General features: G+C 41.8%; 1 protein-coding gene across 1 annotated transcript in view; it reads left to right on the forward strand.

The window, feature by feature from the left end:
* The window catches only part of LOC110506270 (protein kinase C-binding protein NELL1), a 407,912-nt gene that overhangs the window by 306,942 nt on the left and 80,630 nt on the right, over positions 1–20,340 (forward strand). Inside the window, exons 13-14 of the mRNA XM_021585706.2 lie at positions 1,447–1,572; positions 17,592–17,714. Of these exons, the coding sequence (XP_021441381.2) occupies positions 1,447–1,572; positions 17,592–17,714 (249 nt within the window). The remainder of the gene's footprint in view (positions 1–1,446; positions 1,573–17,591; positions 17,715–20,340) is intronic.

Raw genomic sequence — 20,340 nt, forward strand, 5'->3', positions numbered from 1 at the left:
TGTAAAAAAAAACACGTTGAACTTTGTGGAAATGTGAAAGGGATGTAGGAGAAAAAAACAGAATAGATCTGTAAAAGATAATACAAAGAAAAAACTGTTATTTTCAATTTTTTTGAACCATCATCTTTAAAATGTAAGAGAAATGCCATAATGTATTATTCCCGTCCCAGGTGCAATTTAGATTTTGTGCAAAGTCCAGTGAACCATGGCATTTCTGTTCAAAATGTCGTATCAAGACAGGTCAAATGTGCCTAAAATGTTTATTAATAACTTTTCATATTCAAAATTATGCACTCTCCTCAAACAATAGCATGGTAGTCTTTCATTGTAATAGCTACTGTAAATTGGAAAGTGCAGTTAGATTAACAATAATTTAATCTTTCTGCCAGTATCAGATATGTCTATATCCTGGGAAATGTTCTTGTTACTTACAACTTCATGCTAATCGCATTAGCCTACATTAGCTCAACCATCCCATGGAAGGGACACCGATCCCGAATCAGTTTTAAGGTTTTGTACACAGTGTATATCCTGATTGCCTAGTCACTTTTACCCCTACCCACATCTACTGTAAATTACGTAAATTATCTCAACTACCTCGTACCCCTGCAAATTGACTCAGTACTGGTACTCCTTGTATATAGCGTTCTTTTTTTATTGTGTTATTATTTCCATTTTTATTCAGCAAATATTTGTCTTCCTTTTTAACTCTTCATTGTTGGGAATGGGCTAGTATGTAAGCCTTTGACTGTAAAGTCTACACCTGTTGTATTCGATGCATGTGACCAATACAATTTGTTGGTGCTAAATTCAATATTCTTCATGACACTTGAAACTTTCCCATTATAGGATGACTGTAAACTCCTTCAGATATTGATGACTCCAATAATAATAATTTTATATAGACTAGTGCCTTTCCACGTGCTCAGAGTGTTTATAAATAATCACTCTCTAACCTCGAGGCTACCTGCCGCCTTTTACATTGTATGAAGGTAAAATAAACCCAACTGGGTAATGCCACAACACCCTTTATAGTGCACTACTTTTGATAATGGCCCATAGGGCTCTGGTCTAAAGTAGTGCACTATAAAGGGAAGAGGGTGTCATTTGGGACGCTGCCGCTTTCTCTCCCAGGGATGAAATTCCACTTTTTTGGTATTTTTATTGAACAGTCATAGAGGGATAGTGTGGACAGCGCTTCATTTCGGCCATAAGGCTCTGTGTGTTTCCTCAGATATTGACAACTCCTGTGCCGGAGTCTGGTATAGTGGTACTGTAGTGCTGCAGGCTCCAAACCACACATACCCACTGGTGACAGAGTTCTATATTCCTCCTTGGCCCCTACTCTCTGTCCCCCTCTCTACCCTCCAACGGTCACTACCCATTAAATAATATATATACAAATATTTGATTGACAATTACTCTGTGTGGGTTCTTCTCTCTCAGATATTGATGAGTGTGCTGTCCAGAGGCACTACTGCCAGGCTAACACAGCATGTGTGAATGTCCCCGGCAGCCATCGCTGTGACTGTCTACCTGCCTTCATCAGAGTGGATGACTACTCCTGCACAGGTAGGTCAAATATGCATACACAAAAACTTTGAACATGTGGGTAGGCCAACACACAAACACTTCCTGTTTTTCCATACCACCTCGTACCTAACTTCCTGAGAATTATTGATCATTTTGAGATCTCAAGGTTGGCAAGTATTGTGTCTTGGTAAACAGAGTGCACTCACTTCTCACGGGTTGTCAGTTTGTTTAATCTGAGTTTTGTACAAAACTACAGATCAGGGGCAGTACAATGTTTCTCAGAGAAGGAGTGCTGATTTAGGATCAGTTTAGACTTTTAGATTACAAGGATTAAGATGGACCCGGGGGCCGAACCTACATCAACATTCTGAGAAGCTTGATACATAGAGTTTTATAGTTTTACTCAGTGCTGGCTGAGAGAAGCAACACATTGCAGCTCATGGTGACTTGAGCATCCTTCTCTCTCTGCCTCTCAGAAAACCATAAGTGATTGTGAGAGCCATTTGACCCCAGGTAGATCTGTGTACTCTGGAGCCACACACACTCTCCTTCAGCTGGAGAGGGGTCCGGACGCAGCTCCACACTGTAGTTAAACTATGGCTGTCAGGTCAAGAGATTTCAAGAAACCGTTTTACAAAGGTGGGAAAGGCACAAGAGGAAGGGTGCGGGGGATTTTATCACAAGGCTGCTGAGTGTTGGAGATACAATGCTTGTATCAGATAAACTAGCAAATTAAGTTTAAGACACAACCCTGAATTTGAAAAACAACTAAATGGAGGCCGGCCCCCACACCACTTTGTTTGCTGTACATCTGAGGAGTGGGGCTGGAGAAATGTAATCTCTATAAATGAGATCGACCGAGCTATAGATGCAAGGATTGACAGTCTGTGAGGTGAAACCATATCATAGATTGGGCCTTTTGAAATGTGTACACCTCTACTGTCTGTTGACATTGGCTGGGGCTCTCAATCTGATTCAAACAAGCCAAGCTTGTGTTTACTTCCGATACTCTCTGATTTTGTGAAATCAAACACATTCCTCCTGGTATGCAATGCCTCCAATTAGGTTTTGTTGTGGTGGATTATTCTGTCTGCATGCCAAATGGCACCATATTCCCTATGGTGTGTAGTGCACTACTTTGGACCAAAGGGCTCTTTTCAAAAGTAGTGCACTAGAGAATAAGGTAACCATTTGGGATACAGACTGTGCAGATAATGGTGTGCAGATTATCAACAGAATAGCTCATCAGCAACAGTGTTTTCGAGGCTGTAATAACGCAAAGACCAACTGATTACCACCATTGATTTGTCTTATTGGAAAATCACTTGTATTTTGGGAAATTCACATGTCCAAATGGCACCACCTCCTCTGTCATTTCCTACATTCAGCATGTCAGAATGTAAGCCAATTCTGCTAGGGAAAGCAGGAATGTAGATGTGTAAGTTATTTGTTTCAGGGTATGGGGAATTTGACCTTGGAGAGAGTTACTTTTAATTTCCTGTCCATTAAGTTGGTTAAACCACATGAACAGAAAATGACAAGTTACTCTCTCCGAGGTCAAATTCAATCTACTCTGAAACAAATAGCTTCCCCAGTATGTTATCAACTTATGCTAGGGACAGGAGGAATGATATGCTGGATGTAGGAAATGACAGAGGAGGTGGGGCCATTTGGAAATGTGAATTTCCCAAAATATTAGTGATTTTCCAGTCAGACAATTCAATGGCGGAAATCGGACAAATCAATGGCGGTAACTAATCGCTCTTTGCACTGTTACAGCCTTGGAAAATGGCACCTTATTCCCTAGTGCACTACTTTTTGACCAGGGCCCTATGGGGCACTACATACTGTAGGGAATAGGGTGCCAGTTGGCATGCACCCATAGAATAATCCCCAGATGGCACCTTATTCCCTTAGGGACATAGAGTTGAAGTCAGAAGTTTACATACACTTAGGCTGGAGTCATTAAAAATAATTTTTCATCCACTCCACAAATGTCTTGTTTTGGGAAGTCTGTTAGGACATTTACTTTGCGCATGACACAAGTAATTTTTCCAACAATAGTTTATAGACAGATTATTTCACTTATAATTCACTGTATCACAAATGCAGTGGGTCAGAAGTTTACATACACTAAGTTGACTGTGCCTTTAAACAACTTGGAAAATTCCACAAAATGATGTCATAGCTTTTGAAGTTTCTGATAGGCTAATTGACATCATTTGAGTCAATTGGAAGTGTACCTATGGATGTATTTCAAGGCCGACCTTCAAACTCAGTGCCTCTTTGCTTGAAATCATGGGAAAATCAAAAGAAACCAGCCAAGACCTCAGAAAAACAATCTGCTTCATCCCTGGGAGCAATTTCCAAAGGCCTGAAGGTACCACGTTCATCTGTTCAAACAACAGAAAAGGACCTTGTGAAGATGCTGGAAGAAACAGGTACAATAGTATCTATATCCACAGTAAAATGAATCCTATATTGACATAACCTGAAAGGCCGCTCAGCAAGGAAGAAGCCACTACTCCAAAACCACCATAAAAAAAAAACAGACTACGGTTTGCACATGGGGACAAAGATTGTACTTTTTGGACAAATGTCCCCTGGTCTTATGAAACAAAAATAGAACTGTTTGGCCATAATAACCATTGTTATGTTTGGGGGAGGCTTGCAAGCCATAAAACACCATCCCAACCGTGAAGCACCAGGGTGGCAGCATCATGTTGTGGGGGTGCATTGCTGCAGGAAGGACTGGGGCACTTCACAAAATAGATTACATCATAAGGAAAGAAAATTATATAAATATCAGTCAAGAAGTTAAATCTTGGTCGCAAATGGACAATGCCCGCAAGCATACTTCCAAAGTTGTGGCAAAATGGCTTAAGGACAGCAAAGTCAAGGTATTGGGGTGGCCATCACAAAGCCCTGACCTCAATCCTAATTTGTGGGCAGAACTGAAAAAGTGTGTGCGAGCAAGGAGGCCAACAAACCTGACTCAGTTACACCAGCTCTGTCAGGAGGAATGGTCCAAAATTCCCCAAACTTTTTGTGGGAAGCGTGTGGAAGGCTACCTGAAACGTTTTGACCCAATTTAAAGGCAATGCTACCAAATACTAATTGAGTGTATGTAAACTTCAGACCCACTGGGAATATGACGAAAGAAATATAAACTGACATAAATCGTTCTCTCCACTATTATTCTGACATTTCACATTCTTAAAATAAAGTTGTGATCCTAATTGACCTAAAACAGGGATTTTTTTTACTGGGATTAAATGTCAGGAATTGTGAAAAAAATGAGTTTAAATGTATTTGGCTAAAGTGTATGTAAACTTCCGATTTCAACTGTACTTCTTATTTTAAAAGGTAGACATTGAGTTATGCCTAATATGGCAATTAACCTTTTCACAAGTACCAACAAATGGGTGGGATCATTCTACAGTGGTCCTTGCAGCATACGCTCAAACCGGTGTGATTCAAATGCATATTTAGAACATCCAGTTTCGATTGATGCATTTGAGCTGGCCACACTGTTTTTTTTTTCACAGAAACATTTTGCACAAATACAGTCCTTTCAAAGTTATGTGCTGAATGTGACCAGTTTATTTTTGGATGCAGTGTTCAGACATTTACAGAAGAGCTACAGCATAACACAATCATCCCAACTGGAAAATGTAGGCTACATTTGTCCTGGCGCTAACTGAGGAAAGACTGATGTGACATAAGCGGTCATATTTCGATAACTCTCGGCTGACAGAAACCACAAATGAATTGGCTAATAGCAATTACGATTTATAATTCATCACATCATTGGTGAGCTCAAAATTGATCTAAATAATTGAGAAAAACACTAGAAATCTAAAGTAATCCGAAGATGGGTAGTTTGTGCACACCGCCATGTTTGTTTTTTCGCATCAACCAACGATAGATAATAAGAGGAGACAAGATGAGTTTGGTCTGTTGCGGTATTGCATATTGAAGGTGGTGTGTCGTCTACTATCGTTCACATCCCATCATTCACTTCCAGAAGTTTACTTGAAAAATGAGTGAACCCTCCCTCACCTCCTTTTGTTATAACATCTTTGGTCCAACAGACTTTAAGTGAAACTCAGAATGTCAACAAACATGGCTCCACACATAGGTGGAATTAGCTTAGATCATCATAATCAGTACAATCTTCAAAGAAGTATTTTAAACACATGATTTGTGTCCATTATAATATATGCACGAATACATGATTTGTCACCAGTACTTGAAAACATGTGAATAAAACAGTTAATAAATAAATAATTACCACACAAAACATTTTCTGATAATGATTTATTGATACAAGTGGTGCGCGCACGCAGTCAATCACATAACCTCTGACTCCCACTCTGAGCCATTCAGTGTTGTTGTTTATGTATGTAGCTAGTGGGCTAAGCTGTAGCATTAGCAATGTCTTTCAGAAGAAGACAGCTCGCAAATGTGTATATTCTTGAGATTGATATAAATTCTGACAATAAGTCTGAGTATGAAAATCAGGAATCAGTTTCTGACAGTGACAGTGACAATGAGGAGCTGCCCCCCCGTGTAGCCATTGAGAACCCTGAATCTGAGGACCCCTTGCCCACTGACAAAGTCCCAGGTCCCTTTGAAGATGCTGGTGTTGATGGTGACAGACCGACAGTGGCTGAAGTGAAGGAGATCTTTGGTAGCTGGAAGGCCGCCAGCCATTTCACCCCTCCTGGCCCTGCTGTTTGCTTTGATGAGTCCCAGTCTGGAATGCAAAGCAGAGTGCTTCAAGCTGGGGGGGCGCCCTGCTGCTGACACTCCCCTACTCCTCACTGCACTGCATTTTCCCTGTGAAGTCCCTCAAACTGCTGTTCAAGGTAGTCACACACGGAGGCACTGCAAAATCTGCCTGTCTGGCACCAGGAGAAGGAAGCACAGGAGGTTTACAAAGTACATGTGTTCAGCTTGTGACACACCTCTGCCTTTCACCATGCTTTGGGGAGTACCATATGCTCAAGCACTATTGAGCACATCTGCAGCAATCACTGACTGACTGACTTGACAGGTGACTTGACCGGTGACCTGCCATGATACTATGCCTTTAGAGGTGGAAATACAGTTGTTGTTCAATCACTGCATGGATATGGGTTATGCATATTCATAAGTTGTCTGTCTTTTCTTGCAGTTTTTTTCCCCTCTAAAACAAGTTTTTGTTGCTGATGTTCAACCACCACCAATAATTCACTAAAATAGACTACTATTCCATAGAGGCCTATGTGTTTTCTTGCTGTGTTTTCATCCAGTAAAATTGTTGGGTGTACGCTAGCATACAAAAGATGTCCAGTTCCAGTAATGATATTGGCATGTTCAATACTGTTTGTGTGTGTGGTTTCTGAATGTACAGAATAAAATGTGACACACCACCTGGATTCGGAATTATGTAGCAACATTTTTTATTTCAGTTTTTTACATTGGATAAAAGTAGAGACTCAACATCGTATATCATACCCTGTATTTGAGGAAACAATTGGAAAGTAATTCTGCTTTGAAAGTTGATCAACTTGTAAACTCACTTTTAAGAAAACTGTCTTTCAATGTTTTGGTACTATTGGGTGAAGCCTTAGCCTCACCCATCTCTTTAAGGTTGATCCAACCGTTCTGTGCTAACTAGCTACAGACATCTAAGACAGAGAGAACAGCTCTGTGGTTTCTCGTTCAGAGTGCACACTGGACGCTCTGGCCAATAAGTATGGTTGTTCCGAAAGCTCCGACCTCACAACTAGAGTCAAGAACTCAAGCTAACTGGCTATCATTGGCTAGCTACTTCCAGACACATAATGAGAGAACAGCCTACACTGACCATTTTACCCGCCCTTGCAGAGCTGGTTAGGCTTTTTTCATGTTATCCAGAACATTGGTGACTGTAACTGTGCTGCTGGCAACAATTGAATTACGCATTCTTGCCTACGTTTGCTGACACCGGACATATTCAACAGGTGTTGAGGGTTCAAAAATTCATGAGTTATTCTGCGCTCTGACACACTAAGACGAGAGTCTCTTGTAAGAAGTGTAGCTAGATACAGTGCCTTGCGAAAGTATTCGGCCCCCTTGAACTTTGCGAACTTTTGCCACATTTCAGGCTTCAAACATAAAGATATAAAACTGTATTTTTTTGTGAAGAATCAACAACAAGTGGGACACAATCATGAAGTGGAACGACATTTATTGGATATTTCAAACTTTTTTAACAAATCAAAAACTGAAAAATTGGGCGTGCAAAATTATTCAGCCCCCTTAAGTTAATACTTTGTAGCGCCACCTTTTGCTGCGATTACAGCTGTAAGTCGCTTGGGGTATGTCTCTATCAGTTTTGCACATCGAGAGACTGACATTTTTTCCCATTCCTCCTTGCAAAACAGCTCGAGCTCAGTGAGGTTGGATGGAGAGCATTTGTGAACACCAGTTTTCAGTTCTTTCCACATATTCTCGATTGGGTTCAGGTCTGGACTTTGACTTGGCCATTCTAACACCTGAAAATGTTTATTTTTGAACCATTCCATTGTAGATTTTGCTTTATGTTTTGGATCATTGTCTTGTTGGAAGACAAATCTCCGTCCCAGTCTCAGGTCTTTTGTAGACTCCATCAGGTTTTCTTCCAGAATGGTCCTGTATTTGGCTCCATCCATCTTCCCATCAATTTTAACCATCTTCCCTGTCCCTGCTGAAGAAAAGCAGGCCCAAACCATGATGCTGCCACCACCATGTTTGACAGTGGGGATGGTGTGTTGCTTTTATGCCAAACATAACGTTTTGCATTGTTGCCAAAAAGTTCAATTTTGGTTTCATCTGACCAGAGCACCTTCTTCCACATGTTTGGTGTGTCTCCCAGGTGGCTTGTGGCAAACTTTAAACAACACTTTTTATGGATATCTTTAAGAAATGGCTTTCTTCTTGCCACTCTTCCATAAAGGCCAGATTTGTGCAATATATGACTGATTGTTGTCCTATGGACAGAGTCTCCCACCTCAGCTGTAGATCTCAGCAGTTCATCCAGAGTGATCATGGGCTCTTGTTGTTGATTCTTCACAAAAAAATACAGTTCTATATCTTTATGTTTGAAGCCTGAAATGTGGCAAAAGGTCGCAAAGTTCAAGGGGGGCGAATACTTTCGCAAGGCACTGTAGCTACCTAGGTAAACAGTGAATCCCAACGCATGACGTAATGTTAGTTAGCGAGCCAGCCAGTGTAACTTGAAATGAAAATACTTTGTCAAAATTAGAGTTGAGTCTTTTGTTAATATCATAATATGTGGAAATCTTACCAGTATACATCATGGTTGGACGTGTCTCCTGTCTCATGCCATGCATGGTTGCATTCGTTTTACGATGTAATCCAGACTGGCGTTTTCTCCATCTTCCTAGCTATCATACTCAAATTCCACTGATTCATAACTCGGTCCTCCAGAAAGTGGAGAGTATACACATAACGTTAGCTAGTGAGCCAGCCAGCTAACATTAGCAAGCTAACAGCACACTTTAACTTGACATTAGGTTTATGCAGTTTTACTACGCGATAAAAATATGTTTTAAAGTCGTGTTCAACATGATCTTTTAAACATCCTGACCAGCTCTAATAGACAGATGTGTGCTATATGGTAGACTAATCCAAACTCATCTCTCGGCATGTCCAGCCCACTCATTATCTTAGCCGATCATGGCTAGCAGGAATGTTGCTCTCTTTTTCTGTGGCTAAACCAACTAGGCTTGTAATTTAACAATTGTATTTGTATTTACAGATGGCATACAAGTTTGATATTAAGGCACATGAAAGTATACATGTTCAGGAAGGCATTTCTGTCCAAAAAAATGCATTTTGATTAAAAAATATATATACATTCAAATAGCTCTCTTGTGAAGTCGTGACTAGTTTTCTGAATCGGGTCACAAATGTAATTATTAGTAATTAGAATACAATATCAGGATATAGCAATAAAACAATATTACAAAGAAGTATCATAATAACACTGTTATAAAAATCACAAATATTGTCACACCCTGGCCTTAGTTATCTTTGTTTTCTGTATTATTTTGGTTAGGTCAGCGTGTGACGGGGGATTTATGTGTTCTCTGGTCTAGGGGTTTTGTATTTTTATGGGGTGTTTTTCTAGTCTAGGTGATAATCTAAGTCTATGGTTGCCTAGATTGGTTCTCAATTAGAGGCAGGTGTTTATCGCTGTCTCTGATTGGGAACCATATTTAGGCAGCCATGTTCTTTGGTTGTTTTGTGGGTGGTTGTCTTCTGTCTTTGTGTCTATGCACCAGATAGGACTGTTTCGTTTTTTTCACATTTGTTGTTTTGTATTTTGTAGTGTTCACGTTTATTGTCCTTATTAAACATGTTGAGCACTAACCACGCTGCATTTTGGTCCTCCGATCCTTCGTCCACAGAAGAAAGCCGTTACAAATCTGAGTTATATAACAGTAAGAAACAATAACTGTTGAGCTCCACAAGGGGGCAGGGCAGAACAGAGCTATGCTAAAGAGACCAAATGAAAACAAACTATGGTCATAATGCTAGGGTAGCTTCCAAAGACAACACAAGCTAATACTTTTCTGATGCAATTAGCATTGTTTTACAGAGCTAATAGAAGGATGTAACTAAATACATAAGCACAATTGGAGTATAACACCATAAAAGTTATGGAATTAGTAACGTTACCTCACGTGTCCGCAGTTATAAGGAATACACACAAATATATTATGCCCCATACATACAGCGACATGACATACATGAACTATTATAACGTAATAAGCCACTTACTTTGGAAACAATGGGGAAGTGCTTGGGGAAGTTTGTCCTGCTCAGTAATGCCTAAAAAATACATTGTCCACAAAAGCGAAATAGCCTACTTGTATGTGAATTAATGAGGAGGCAGAACACACCTCAATTCAAACTGTTGTTAGAAAATAAAATAATAAGTTCAAACAGCCTATAAATAAAAACAGGCAGCGTTTGAGGGCAGTGCGGATTGGCTGTTGCGTAACAATCACATTTTGGAACAGTGAGCGCATTCTGACATAACATGCATAAAAAAACCCATGCTGGGGCGACCTTTAGAGATATTTGGAAGTCACATGAAAAGGTTCAAATTATTTTTCCAAAATGAATTATTGTTACCCAATTTGGGTCATTTCGACAACCCAGCGCTTGGTCAATATTGGTCAAACACAGCATTGGGTTAATTCAACCCAGTAGGGTTGGGTTGTGCTTCTAACCCAGCACCTTGGGTTGAACACTTGACCCGGCTGCTTTTGAAGCACATATCCGGTGCCCCAAGCAATGTACTTTTCTCCAATGCTTGTCCACAATTGACTGTAAACACCTGTGGGCAGTCCCCAAGAGCTAACACAAATGGTTAGGGTCTGGTTAGAGTCCACCTGGCGCAAGTACTGAATATGAGAACTTGTACAAAGGATGGAGGTACGCTGACAATGCCATCACACACAATTTATTTTGTATACTACGTAGCCCTTTACACATCAATATTAACATGTTTGATGCCTACATCTTCCATTAATTTGGGGCTGGGGCTCACAGGTTCATTCACACAACAATGTCTTGGAGTGTGCAGTTATGAATAACATATTTTGGAATGCTGTTCCTTTCATTCAAGGTTTACAAATGCTATCATCTAATTTCCCAATCAGTCTTCCGATGTCACGTTCTGACCTAAGTTCCTTTGTTTTGTCTTTGTTTAAGTATGGTCAGGGCGTGAGTTGGGGTGGGCAGTCTATGTTCCTTTTTCTAGAATTTGGGATTTCTGTGTTTGGCCTGGTATGGTTCTCAATCAGAGGCAGTATCGTTATGGACACTTACAACACTGCGCATTGGTCCTCCGATCCTTCCTACTACTCCTCTTCGTCAGAGGAGGAGGAAGACAACTATTACAGAATCACGCACCACCAAAGGACCAAGCAGCGTGGTAACGGGCAGCAGCAGCGATCTCAGGACTCCTGGACATGGGAGGAGATTCTGGACGGCAAGGGACCCTGGGCACAGGCTGTAGAGTATCACCGCCCCAAGGCAGAGCTGGAGGCAGCGGGGGTATGAGTAGGCAGCACGGCAGCGTGGCTGGAAGCCCGAGAGGCAGCCCCAAAAATGTATTGGAAGGAGGCACACGGGGAGTGTGGCTAAGTCAGGTAAGAAACCTGAGCCAACTCCCCGTGCTTACCGTGGAGAGAGGTGGACCGGGCAGGCACCGTGTTATGCCGTGAGGCGCACGGTGTCCCCGGTGCGCAGGCATAGCCCGGTGCGGTACATAGCAGCGCCTCATATCTGCCGGGCTAGAGCGGGAATCGAGCCAGGTGCCATGAAGCCTGCTCAGCGCATCTGGTCTCCAGTGCGTCTCCTCGGGCCGGGGTACATGGCACCAGCCCTAAATATGGTGTGCCCGGTTCGCCAGCACAGCCCAGTGCGGGCTACTCCACCTAGCCGCACTGGCCTGGCTACGGGGAGCATTCAGCCAGGTAGGGTTGGGCAGGTTGGGCAGTCCCCCGCACCAGGCTGTCTCTCCGTCTCCTCCCTACAGGTGCTCCCATCTGTCCTGAGGTGCCAGAGCCGCCCGTCTGTCCTGAGCTGCTAGACCCGCCCGTCTGTCCTGAGCTGTCAGAGCCACCCGTCAGTCAGGAGCTGCCAGAGCTGCCCGTCAGCCAGGAGCTGCCAGAGCCGCCCGTCAGCCAGGAGCTGCCAGAGCCGCCCGTCAGTCAGGAGCTGCCAGAGCCGCTCGTCAGTCAGGAGCTGCCAGAATCGCCCGTCACTCCGGAGCTGCCAGAGTCTCCCGCCCGTCCGGTGCTGCCGGAATCTCCCGTCCGTCCGGTGCTGCCGGAATCTCCCGTCCATTTGGGACCCAGGGCTAGGGTCCCCAGTCCGAGGTCGGCGGCGAGGGTCGCCACTCTAAAGAGGCCACGGAGTCAGGTGAAGAGGCGGACAAAAACTATGGTGGAGTGGGGTCCACGTCCTGCGCCAGAGCCGCCACCGCTGACAGACGCCCACCCAGACCCTCCTCTATAGGTTCTGGTTTTGCGGCCGGAGTCCGCACCTTTGGGGGTACTGTCACGTTCTGACCTTAGTTCCTTTGTTTTGTCTTTTTTTTAGTAAGGTCAGGCGTGAGTTGGGGTGGGCAGTCTATGTTCCTTTTTCTATCATTTTGGGATTTCTGTGTTTGGCCTGGTATGGTTCTCAATCAGAGGCAGCTGTATATTGTTGTCCCTGATTGAGAACCATAATTAGGTAGCCTGGTTTCACTTTTGAGTTGTGGGTAATTATTTTCCTCTTCGTCAGAGGAGGAGGAAGACAACTGTTACATCCTATGCCTATCAACTATTTAAACTTACAGGCTGAAAGTCAATGAAGGACATTCTGGTCTCTTCGAAGCTGGGTCGGAATGTCGGAATGTCTTCATACCAATCTTGTAGACTGGTGTTGGGAGGACCATTGGCAGAAATTTTAAAGCGATGTCACCTTTTCTATCTGGAGAGAAGAATGTTTAGTGAATAACATATTGTTTCAGGCTAAAAATGAATGAGCATCTGAGGCACCACTAGCAGGGTCATTTCAAACTATACATGCACTTCGAATAGAAGTCCTTGGCCTGCTTTTCTCGGCTGGCAGACCAAAGGTTTGTGTCCTTTATGACCGCAATCCAGTTCTCAATGAGTTTCCCCAAGCAGTCCGAGTTGAAAATAAAGACGTCCTGAGCAATCTGTAGTAAAGCAGACAAACAATTACTTTTCAAATTGCAGTTAATCATTAGTCTGGCTAACACTTAACTATCGAATTGTCAGCACAATGGGTCAATAATAAAGGGGGCTGTGCTTTTACTGATATCTGTGTCTTTCTCACTCAAACACCCACATGCACAGACACACTCAGCCCCCAAGTGCCGCCCCCTTCTACTTCAATGGGAGGTCTCAACCCCAATGAAAAAAAACATTTGAGAGAACCAATCAAACACTGTTGCACAATTTACGTGCAAATATTGAATTAAAACACACAGCCTTCTTTCCAGACCAGTGTGGTCATAGCCTAGAGTCATGTGGGTCACATCAGCCAGGCTAGTTAATAAAAAATGTAACCCACCATGCCTGGAGTATCCAGAAACTAGATTGTCTGGTCCACTGAGCTGTCTCCTTAACTTATTTTGGCTGCAATCCCGTTAATGGGAGCGATTTGACAACAGCCAGTCAAAGTGTAAGTGCACCATTTTCAAAACATCAAAATCTCATAATTAACATTCCTCGAACATACATGTATCTCATACCATTTTAAAGCTATTCTCGTTGTCAATGTTACAGCAAAAGCACCACAAATGATTATGTTAGGTCACCACATAGCCACAGAAAAACACAGCCATTTTTTTCCAGCCAAAGAGAGGAGTTTCAAAAAGCAGAAAATAGAGATACAATTAATCACTAACCTTTGATGATCTTCATCAGATGACACTAATAGGACTTCATGTTACACAATACATGTATGTTATGTTTGATAAAGTTCATATTTATTTAACACCATTGAAGTCTCATTATAATTTCTATTGATGGTTGACATCTAGTGGAACCCCTAGGCAGTGCAACATCATTCATATCTCAAGGGGATTTCATTGGGGACTCTGGTGAATACATACAAAGCAAAAATACCTTATAACAATCAGTTTGCAAAATACACAAGTATTTCAGCATATATCTGGCAAGACCCGGCTACTGCTCAAGCTTGGTGTGTTGCTTGCTGTGTCCACAGTCCTATGTATTCACATGTGTGTCCCAAGGACCTCCCTTCGTGTGTAAAAAAGGTGGCGTTTACAGAATACTGACTGCATATAAGGCTTTTCTGTTTTTCTTCAACTTCAGGCTATAGTCGAGTTGTCTGAAAGCAAGAGCGCTTCCTGGTCCATCGCTTTCGCTACAAGAGGGTAAAGGGAAACCTAATCAGTTGCACAACGGAATGCATCTTCCGCATTTAACCCAACCCCTTTGAATCAGTGAGGTGCGGGGGGCTGCCTTAATCGACCTCCACATCTTCGGCATCCGGGTAGCAGTTGTTGATGGGGGTTAACTGCCTTACTCAAGAGAAAAACAGCAGATTTTTCAACCTTGCTGGCTCTGGGATTTGAACCAGGAACCTTTCGGTTACCAGCCCAACACTCTTAATTGCTAGGCTTAACCGCTAGCGCTAGAGATTTTAAGGGACAGGTTCACCAACATTTCTAAATTACAAACGTTGAAGAGGGAAGGGATGATAAAATAGGTTAAATGTTTTAACAAAGCCAAGGGAGTAAGGATAAAGCTAAATTAATTTGGGCAGCAGTAGCTTTGAGGTTAGAAAGGCAGGCTGATAACCAGTGCGTTATCAGTTCAAACTCCCAAGCTGCTTCTGGGGAAATCTGCAGGGAGTGATCTGGCAGCCAGAAGGTTACCTGCGACAATATCTCTGTATACTACCGACTACTGTTGTGCACTTGAGCAAGGAACTTTGCCCATGAGCTGCTCCTAGCCTGTGATGTTTCAGATTGGTCACTATGACAGAATATCTTTGTAAATGACCAATGATGCAAGTATGGTAAAATGAAGGCCAGACTATCTATGGTAGCTGTGCATATAATGTATTTTGTCCCAAAGTGGCTGCATGGTTCTAAGAGCCTCTGGTGAAGTTAAGTCTTTCAAGTTTCAAGTTTGTACTATTGGTTATCAATGACAATGTGGGATAAGTAGATGCTGTTTTACACAGGGTCAATGAAAATCTGTTTTATTCCCCAGAGCTCTGTCCCCACACACACAAAGGACTTTCGCAGTTTTACTTACCCTCAAACTTAGGTTCAAAGTTGAAAGCCAGTAAAGTAACGCTAGCTAAATCGATCAATCACTATACAAGCATGAGGTAGTCCTGCCAAATAGCTTGGCTAAATTAACCCAGATGGAGAAAAGTCAAATCTAGCTATGGTAATTTAGCTAGCCAGTTAACTTAGCTAACCTTAGCTAACAAGTGAAACAGTGTCAGAGACAGTCCAGACTTATTTGTCTAAGGTAGCTAGTTAGCTCACTTTAAACTAGCGTCGCAGGCATGGTTGTGAGGCTGAAGTTAGCTAGCTTGTTACCACAGCCAGAGATATTAGCACAGAAAATGGCTAGCTATCGTATCTTCACATTTCCACGACATCATCATCCCTTAATAACTTAAAGAGAAGACTGGGGTCATCCTGTCCCATTCTGATTTGCTTCTAACAGTACCAAAAATTAGAATAGGTCATGGTAGAAATAGTTTTAGATACTTAGCACCGTTGTCCTGGAATTCTCTCCTGAACATTTTAAAATGTGATGATCTAGTTTCGTTGGTGGTCGATGTATATTGATCGATGTATATATCATAGAAGAGTGTATTTGTTTTTAGGCCAGCTGTTTCTCAGGTCTCTCTTGGAAAAGAGATATTATCTCAATGAGAAAAAAACTTGTATAAATAAAAGTAAAATAAAAAAATAAAAATTATAACCATCGTTTGACACGTTTCGATGAACTTTACCCGTACTATTAGGATGTATTCGTCTGCATGTTTTGACCGCCTTTGAGCAAGTGGATTACTGAACAAAACGCTCCAACAAAACTGAGTTTTGGGGACATAGAGGGACTTTATCGAACAAAACAACAATTTATTGTGTAGCTGGGACCCTTTGGATTGCCAACAGAGGAAGATCTTCAAAGGTAAGTGATTTATTTTATCACTAGTTCTGCCTCTTCTTGGTTGGAAAATGTTTGTATGCTTTTGTATGCGGGGCGCTGTCCTCAGATAATATCATGGTATGCTTTCGCCGTAAGGCCTTTTTGAAATCTGAATTTGAATTTAGTGCACTGCAATTTCACCGGATGTTGTCGAGGTGGGACGCTAGTGTCCCAATGAGCCCAAAGAAGTTAAATAATCTATCTAGTTAGCTGCCTACTGAAGTTGTCCGATAAGTGTCTAATTTAATAATAAATTAAACTTCCTAAAAAATGTTAACGTTTTATTAGCTAAATGATGCCAACAGTGGTTCATCATTTAAAAGTAAGCACGGACCATTCCAACGGTTTGGATAACTGAAATATTGTTTCATTATCCGAGCTTGGATTTCACAGTACTACAAAATCTCTCTGTTGTAACAAATATATTTTTCACTTCCATTTCTGCAGAGTGGGAGAGAGAGAGTTCCTGCATGTATGACCATCATAAAATGGACAACCTCACCACCCTCTCCCCCTCTGCAGGAGAGAAAAGGCGCTTTATAGCGGAACCACTGTAACCTGATCCTTCAGATCTTCACAGGAGAGTCATATCAACAATACTGTAGTTAAACTACACATTTGCATCATCTCCGTTGGTTAATCCACTTTGGTTAATCCACCTTTTCAGAGACCGCAAGGCAAAGCAACATACAAATTGAAAAAAATCAAAGGCATGCAACATACTACACTTACCGGAGCCTAGTCCAGCAGATGAGAAGCAGCATTATGGATTGCCTCCAGTTGAATTTAATGAATTTCAACCGGAACGCATACAGTTTACCACGGTTGATTTGTACACAGCTTAAGATCAAGTGTGTGGCGAAGTTTGAATCGTTAACTGCATTCAATATATCTTTTGGCTGTGTTTGTGTTACAACCTGTCATGGATAACCAGAAGTAGGCGAGTAAATGAGATGCTGTTTTTTTGCAGCGATGAGCGGCTACAGATCATGTTTGATCATACACTGCCTGTGGTGCAAATCCACTCCCTATTATGTGAGGCTGAATGCTCAAACCAGACCATCGGTACAGCAGCTCAGATATAAAGTACACTGTTGAATGAAAATATGACGTTGACCCTACAGGAGGGATGCACGTGCACACTCAGCATGCAAACACAGACACAAACAAACACATATGACACAAACATGCATTCATGATACAAATACACTCTCACACAACCAAGTAGTCTATACGCTCACAGACAGACAGACAGACACTACCACACAGTCTGATCCTGCTGCATCTCTCCCTCAGAACATGACGAGTGTGCAAGTGGGCAGAGCTCCTGTGACGACAATGCCATCTGCACCAACACCATCAGAGGCCACCTGTGCACCTGTAAGCCTGGTTACGTAGGGAATGGCTCAATCTGCACAGGTAAGACCTCATCCTCCATGCCTCTACCTCTTATACCTCTCTCAAACCCTCTTGAGCTCCATCGGTACTCTTACCCCATACTCTGGACATCCACAGCCCCCTCCCTTTTTCCTCTTCTCTCTTCATCTGCAGAGGAAACATATTCACCTCCTTGCCCCTTTCTAACCCTCTACACCAGTGGTGTCAAACTCATTTTGCCCAGCAGGCCGGATTCAGTCTTCGACCGAGGTTCGGAGGGCCACACTTAAAATGTATTATATTTCCTCACCATCAAAATGTGCAAGAAAATTTCCTCTATCCATCTCTTTTGGAATTTCAATGCTCCCTGATTGTCTAGCTTTTGTTTTATATATACAGCACACGTCAAAAGTTTGGACATACCTACTCATTCAAGGGTTTTTCTTTATTTTTACTATTTTCTACTATGTAGGACTAATTTTACTGTGGATATAGATACTTTTGTACCTGTTTTCTCCAGCATCTTCACAAGGTCCTTTGCTGTTGTGGGATTGATGGGATTTATGGGATGGGGATTGATTTGCACTTTTCGCACCAAAGTACGTTCACCTCTAGGAGACACAACGCGTCTCCTTCCTGAGTGGTATGACGGCTGTGTGGTCCCATACTAATGTTTGTTCAGATGAACATGGTACCTCCAGGCTTTTGGAAATTGCTCCCAATGATTAACCAGATTTGTTGGGGTCTAAAATGTGGTCTTGACTGATTTATTTTGACTTTCCCATGATGTCAAGCAAAGAGGCACTGAGTTTGAAGGTAGGCCTTGAAATACATAAACAGGTACACCTCCAATTGACTCAAGTTATGTCAATTAGCCTATCAGAAGCTTCTAAAGCCATGGCATCACTTTCTGGAATTTTCCAAGAAGTTTAATATTAAAAGGAACAGTCAACTTAGTGTATGTATACTTCTGACCCACCGGAATTGTGATAGGGTGAATTATAACTGAAATAAGCTGTTTGTAAACAATTGTTGAAAAAATTAATTGTGTCATGTACAAAGTAGATGTCCTAACCGAATTGCTAAAACTGTAGTTCGTTAACAAGAATATGTGGAGTAGTTGAAAAACAAGTTTTACTGGCTCCAACCTAAGTGTATGTAAACCTTCGACTTCAACTGTTTTGAACTTGTACTGACTGATGTCTTGAGATGTTGCTTCAATATATACACAATTTTCCATCATGATGCCATCTATTATAAATACTTGCTATTTATGGCCTGTAGGCTAATAAACTTACCCTCTGCAGCAAAGCTAACTCTGGGTCTTCTTTTCCTGTGGCGGTCCTCACGAGAGACAGTTTCATCATAGCGCTTTATGGTTTTTGCGTCTGAACTTGAACAAAAACTAAATTCCAGATTGACTGACCTTCATGTCTACCTAATGATGGACTGTCATTTCTCTTTGCTTATATGAACTGTTCTTGCCATAATATGGACTTGGTCTTTTACCAAATAGGGCTATCTTCTGTATAGCACTCCTACCTTGTCACAAAAACTGAATGTCTCAAACGCATTAAGAAGGAAAGAAATTACACAAATTAATTTGGCACACCTCTTAGCTGGTTGAGAGAAGCGTGTGCGACGCTGTCATCAAGGCAAGGTGATGCTACTTTGAAGAATCTCAAATCTTAAATATATTTTGATTTGTTTTTGTTGCTTTCTACATGATTCCATATGTGTTATTTCATAGTTTTGATGTCTTCACTACTATTCTACAATGTAGAAAATAGTAACAATTAAGAAAAACCCTTGAATGAGTAAGTGTTTTCAAAACTTTTGACTGGTACTGTATATATATCTACAGTCGTGGCCAAAAGTTTTGAGAATAGCACAAATATTAATTTCCACAAAATTTGCTGCTTCAGTGTCTTTAGATATTTTTGTCGAATTTTGCTATGGAATACGGAAGTATAATTACAAGTATTTCATAAGTGGCTTTTATTGACAATTACATGATGTTGATGCAGAGTCAATATTTGCAGTGTTGACCCTTCTTTTTCAAGACCTCTGCATTCCGCCCTGGCATGCTGTCAATTAACTTCTGGTTCACAACCTGACTGATGGCAGCTCATTCTTGCATAATCAATGCTTGGAGTTTGTCAGAATTTGTGGGGTTTTGTTTGTCCACCCGCCTCTTGAGGATTGACCACAAGTTCTCAATGGGATTAAGGTCTGGGGAGTTTCCATGGAACCAAAATATTGATGTTTTGTTCCCCAAGCCACTTAGTTATGACTTTTGCCTTATGGCAAGGTGCTCCATCATGCTGGATAAGGCATTGTTCATCACCAAACTATTCCTGGATGGTTGGGAGAAGTTGCTCTCGGAGGATGTGTTGGTACCATTCTTTATTCATGGCTGTGTTCTTAGTCAAAATTGTGAGTGAGCCCACTCCCTTGGCTGAGAAGCAACCCCACACATGAATGGTCTCAGGATGCTTTACTGTTGGCATGACTGATGGTAGCGCTCCCCTTGTCTTCTCCAGACAAGCTTTTTTCCGGATGCCCCAAACAATCGGAAAGGGGATTCATCAGAGAAAATGATTTTACCCCAGTCCTCAGAAGTCCAAACCCTGTACCTTTTGCAAAATATCAGTCTGCCCCTGATGTT

The sequence above is a fragment of the Oncorhynchus mykiss genome, chromosome 26 (genome assembly GCF_013265735.2).
Source record: "Oncorhynchus mykiss isolate Arlee chromosome 26, USDA_OmykA_1.1, whole genome shotgun sequence".
Lineage (NCBI taxonomy): Eukaryota > Metazoa > Chordata > Actinopteri > Salmoniformes > Salmonidae > Oncorhynchus > Oncorhynchus mykiss.